This window comes from Chiloscyllium plagiosum, chromosome 19, assembly GCF_004010195.1.
Source record: "Chiloscyllium plagiosum isolate BGI_BamShark_2017 chromosome 19, ASM401019v2, whole genome shotgun sequence".
NCBI lineage: Eukaryota > Metazoa > Chordata > Chondrichthyes > Orectolobiformes > Hemiscylliidae > Chiloscyllium > Chiloscyllium plagiosum.
Genome location: NC_057728.1, coordinates 4,301,696 through 4,307,695, shown reverse-complemented (window position 1 = coordinate 4,307,695; position 6,000 = coordinate 4,301,696). Strand labels below are relative to the sequence as shown.

The 6,000-nt window shown below is 44.2% G+C and overlaps 1 protein-coding gene across 6 annotated transcripts in view; it reads right to left on the bottom strand.

Annotated features, from left to right (window-relative positions):
- large1 (LARGE xylosyl- and glucuronyltransferase 1) overlaps positions 1-6,000 on the bottom strand; it is a 491,278-nt gene that overhangs the window by 13,477 nt on the left and 471,801 nt on the right. For all 6 annotated transcript variants that reach the window (XM_043708946.1, XM_043708952.1, XM_043708949.1 and 3 more), the window contains one exon: positions 2,199-2,477. In XM_043708946.1, the coding sequence (XP_043564881.1) occupies positions 2,199-2,477 (279 nt within the window). The remainder of the gene's footprint in view (positions 1-2,198; positions 2,478-6,000) is intronic.

Below are 6,000 nucleotides of genomic sequence, written 5' to 3'. Positions count from 1 at the left end.
GACACGTGGATAATGAGAGAAATAAAAGGGAGTGTGGGGGAGAGGGGAGATAGAGGGAGTGGGTGGCGAGATGAAGACTGAGGGAGGAGAGGGAGACTGGCGCCGACAGGGAAGAGCGAGAGATAGAGTGGGTGTAGAGGAGAGAGGGAGACAGGGATGATGGAGTAGAGAGGAATAAAAGTGAGTGCAGACAGGAAGATGCAATAGTAGAGGAGAGAGGACAAAAGGTGAGAGAAATTACGATAAGTGTAAGTGAGGGCACAGGCAGCAAGGCATTGCAATGTTGAACAGTCTGAGAAGTCTTTAAAATTTCAGGGAGACTCAAAATTTATTTTGTAAGAATTGTTGACTAATTCAATACATCCTGTGACTAGTCTTCCATTCCCCACTTGGATAAAATATATCTGAAAAAGAGTGGAGAGGTGACAAAAAAAAGATTGACGATATATTATTGATGATTTTCCCAGCAGTTGCAGTACTGACATATTCCTGTAGGTGCTGCTGCTGGTCCATTGAACAGCACTGCGCCGAGGAGAATGTGTCCCCCTTGATCTGAGGTCTGAGCTTCATGGACAGAGTTCTTGTGGCACAGTGACAGCGATTCTACCTCTGAGCCTGGAGTCCCAGGTCCACGCCCCAACTTTATTGTGCACGTTGGGGTTAAATTAAAACGCCACAGCTTTTTCAAAAGGCTTTCCGAGTTTACCTTTTGAGAAAGCAATGTTGGAACAGGAAAATCTGGAGGGTGTCACCAGGGTGTCTAAAATAGCCTGCGAGTTAGCAAGAAGTATGAATAGGTAAGGGAGACAAAATGGGTGACAACCACTAGTTGGCTGTTTAAATCCCTCTGTGACAGGGAAGAATTGAGAGAGGGAGAATGGCAAACGTGTACGAGAAAGAACAAGTTGTAAGCTGGGTCAGAACGCAGGCAAGTGGGAGGTCAGACACAATAGTCAGCAGGCTGGTCTGATGCCATTCCTTTGGCATAGGTGTGAGCCAATGCCACAGACTGAAAGACCAGCAGTGGCTGCATCGCACCACCCTGCCGTTGTTTCTCTTATCAGTTACCCCTCAGATAAGCAAGGACTGAGCAATTCCCAAAAGACTCATCTCAGCTGAAGTCCACTACTGCGCCCAGCTCTGCTGTTCATCTTAGGAAAGATACACAGGCACTGCAGAAACACTGAGACAGAGCTGCAGGTCATTCTGCTATAACATGCTTTGTCAATGCAAATTCACTGTAACGACTGACGAATTGGGGATACTGTTTCTAAAGCGCAAACTCTTAAAATGTGTGTTGGCTGTCACGCGATTAGATCACCGACACTTTAAGCGCTATTTCTAAAGTGCGATTCTTCTACGATGCGGGCTTGCACAAGAACGCACCCATCACGTTATAGAAGAACTGACTGTACAAGAACACAGCGATTCTACAGATCAGAAGGGTCCAATCAGGTCATTGCTCATCTCTCTAGATTAAAGAGATGTGGCCCGATAAAGGTCTTTATAATAATCAACATGTTTGAAATGGAGAAACAATGTTTCCACTTGTAGGGAAAGACCAGAACTAACTTAGCGATTTTTGAGATTTGTAGCTCAGGTCGATGATATGGATGTAAGGTAGCTCACTGAGCTGGAAGGTTTGTTTTCAGATGTTTCGTCACCATGACTGGGTAACATCATCAATGAGAGTCTCCCGTGAAGCTGACGATGTTACCCAGTCATGGTGACAAAAAGTCTGAAAACAAACTTTCCAGCTCAGCAAGCTACCTTATTTCCCAGAACTAGGTGACAGAGAGATATGGCAGTCACTACTGCATGCAAAACAAAACTTTTTACTGTACTTAGGTAGATGTGACAATAAATCAAATTAAACTAATAATCCCAATTGGGAATTCAGGAGAGACCTCTTTAGCCAGGAAGTGACCAGAAGTTGAGATTTACCAACAAATTTTTGAGGTGACTGGCATTTAAGGAAAAGCTAGATAAACACAGTGGGGTGGGAGAAAGGAATAAGTTGATAGGATGGAGGCTTGTTTGCATCATGGACACTTGCATGAACCAGTTGGCTTCATTATATTGCTGCAAACTATCCATAGTTATAATTGTAAAGCCACATCATTCAGCCCATTCTTCAGGCAGTGTGGTGACAACTGTAGCCCCACCACGGACATAGACACGTGACTCCATCTCATTACCTCAGGTACTCATAGAGACCGTACATAGGGAGGAAGTCAATATCGGACAGGAACATGTAGGGTGTGTTAACGTGTTTCATGGCGATGTTCCGCAACAGGTTGACAGGATAGAATTGTCCTTCCTTGTAGACGATGTGGTACCCAACGTTGCTCCTGCTCATCAGGACCTCTGAACCTTGGGCGTAGCGGAGGAATTGTTGGGCCTCAGCATCGGACAGGTACAGCGCAAGACTAATAGGCCCCTCCCAGTGCTTGCAGATAGCCTCCAACATCTGCAGCCTGTGGGAAGAGCAACACTCATTAGTGGCAAGCAGTTGCAAGCTGGGAATACAATGAGAGATGTCAGGATTAATACAAGAAGTTGTACAATTGCATTGGGAGAGCCAAAGGTCCGTTAAAAACACATTTTTGCAATTTCATCTGTTGAACAATTATTAAATATCATTCTTCGCCACAGGGAAAGCGCATCATATTCCTGACATTCTTGCAAAACCAATAATGAAATTTCTAAAAATGGTGAATGCTGTATTAGACAAATCAGTGGGAAATTGTCCCAAGACCTGGTAGTTCCCACTCCAGGGTTTTTAATAAAAAGTGGGTGAAGCATTTTCAGAACCTTTAGCAGTAATCATCCATTTCTCTCTCTCTTGATTGAGGGATTGTCTCTGCAAATTGGAAGATTGCAAACGTAATTCCATTACATTGAAGAACTGTGAGAGGGAGAAGCCAGGAAATTATAGACCTGTTAGTCTTGCATCTGTTACTGGAATCTATAAATAAAGACAGAGCGACTGAGCACTTAGAGACATTTGAGCTGATTAGAGAGATGGATTTGTAAAGGCTAAGTCATGGCCACTGAACCTAATTGAATTTTCTGAGGAAGCAACTGCAGCACGTGAAGTATTTTATAATACACTTCCAGAAGGCATTCAACAAGGTTCCACACAAAAGGCTGCAAGTGAATGGAATTGAATTTGGATTCTTAACCAGGTTAGACAATTGGTTTAGTGATAAAGAATAGGGAATGGTTACGTACTTGAAATCAAAGGAAGAGACTAATGGTGTCCCAGAAAGATTTGTGTCAGGGCTGCAATTATTCACCATAATTACTTATAACAGATTATAGCCATATCTCCAAGTTTGCTAATGACACAATGGTTGAGAGTGTGGCACTGGATAAGCACAGCAGGTCAGGCAGCATCCGAGGAACAGAAGAATCGATGTTTCGGGCATAAGCTCTTCATCAGGAATGAGGCTTGTGGGCCGGGGGGCTGAGAGATAAATGGGAGGGGAATGGGGATGGGGCTGGAGGGGAAGGTAGCTGGGAATGCAATAGGTAGAGGAAGGTGGGGGAGAAGATGATAGGTCGGAGAGGAGGGTGGAGCGGATAGGTGGGAAAGACGATGGACAGGTCAAGAGGGCGATGCTGAGTTGGTGGCTTGGGACTGGGATAATGTGTGAGGAGGGGAAATGAGGAAACTGGTGAAAGCCTAGTTGATTTCAAAGAAACAATGCTGGGTGTTATGTTAAAGAGTGGAACACAAGATTACAAAGCGAGTGACAGACTAAGTGGGAAAAACCATGACAGTTACCTTTACACACAAACAAGTCCATTTTGGACCCAGGTAAAGGATGATTTAAGAATGTTATATCTGACAAAAAGTTAGAAACAGTGGAGGTGCAACGGAATTTAGATTTCCACATGCACAGATCATTAAATGTATTTGTCAGGTACAAAACAAAATCAAAAAGGCAAATTAATTGTTCACCTGTATATCTAAAAAGTTAAGAGCATAATGTGAACAAAGTTTTCCAATAGCAGTACAAATCACAAGGACTATATAGTGGGCACTGGGCTTATTTTTTTGCTAGAATCCCTACAGTGTGGAAACAGACCCTTTGGCCCAACAAGTGCACACCAACCCTCTGAAGAGTAACCACCCCAGACCCATTCCCCTACCCTAAATTTTACCCCTGACAAATGAACCTACCCTACACATCCCTGGACACTATGGGGCAATTTAGCTTGGTCAATTCACCTAATCTGCACATCTTTGGACTGTGGGAGGAAACCCACACAGACACGGGGAGAATGTGCAAACTCCACACAGACAGTCGCCCGAGGCTGGAATCGAACCCAGGTCTCTGGTGCTGTGAGGCAGCAGTGCTAACCACTGAGCCACCGTGCTGCCCCACTGTATCCTTGAAAGGAATAGCGGGCAGAAGTGTCAGAATCCAACCATGCTCTGAGGGTTACATTTTGAACCAATTTCCCCAAGACGTAGATTCCTCAACCTTCTCTCAGCAACTCCTGGTGAAGCTCACTCAGAATCATTCACATTTCAATAAGATTGACCCTTGTTCTTCCAAACTCTGAAGGATATGGGGCCAAACTGTTCAACCTTCCATTGTGCACAGGAAACAGCAACTTTCTCCAACCTGTTGGTACTTCTAGCACTTTTCTCAGAAATAGGTAATACTTTGTCAAAGGAGAAAGTGAGGTCTGCAGATGCTGGAGATCAGAGCTGAAAAATGTGTTGCTGGAAAAGCGCAGCAGGTCAGGCAGCATCCAAGGAGCAGGAGAATCAACGTTTTGGGCAAAAGCCTTTCATCAGGAATGCACAATGTGACTACAACTATAGTGTTGTGTCCAGTTCTGGTCACCGGATTTTGGAAAGGACGTGAGGGCCCCAGAGAAGGTGCACAGGACGTGTAGGAGAATGGTTCAAGTGATGCGGTTTCAGATACAAAGTTAGGTGACCTACTAATCTGGGGTTATTTCCTTGGAGTGAAGGAGGTCGCAGGGCAATTTGGTAGAAGTGAACGTGGGGTTATGCACTTCGGCAGGAAGAATGGTGGAGCTGAACATTATTTAAATGCTGAAAGACTACAGAAAGCTACAGAACTGAGGGATCTGGGAGCCCTTGTCCATCTTAAAAAGCTAGTATCCAAGTTCAGAGGGTAATAGGAAAGGTAAATACAATGTTGGCCTTTACTTCAAAGGAAATAGAGGTCTCGTGAATATTATACAAGGTGCTGGTCAGATCACAGCTGGAATACTGTGAACAGTTTTGGCCTTTTATCAAATGAAAGATGTACTGGCATTGGGAACGGTCCAGAGAAGACTCTCTTGGCCAATACCTGGTATGAAGGCACTATCATTTAAGGAGAGGTTGAGTAGGTTGGGCCTATACTCACGGGGATTTAGAAAAATGAGATATGACCTTATTGAAACATAAAAGACTGTTCAGAGACTTGACGGGGTAGATGTGGAATGGTTTCTCCTTGTGGGAGAGTTCAGGACTAGAGGGCATCATCTCGGGATAAAAGGTGGCACACTTAGGACAGAGATGAGCAAGAATTGCTTCTCACAGAGGGTAGTGAATATGTAGAGCGCTGTAGCACAGACAGCTGTTGAGGCTGGGTCATTAAGTATATTCAAGGCTGAAATAGACAGAATTTTAATCAGGAAGGGAATCAAGGGTTATGGGGAAAGACAGGAAAGTAGAGTTGAGGATTACCTAATTGATCTCATTGAACAGTAGAGCAAACTTGATGGGCCAAATGACCTATTGGTGCTCCCATGTTTTGTAATCCTGTGACAGGTTTAGTTAAGGAAGACGCAGAAAAACTGTCTGCATTAACTCATGTTGTAAGGACTAAAGGACTCAGATTTTAGGATTTGGGCCAGAGGCGAGAGGGCCTCTAAAGGGAACTGTTTTGCACAGCAAGTGATAATGTAGAACATTCTGCCTACAGGGACAGCAGTCGAGATGATGAATACTCTCAAACAAAATTTGAG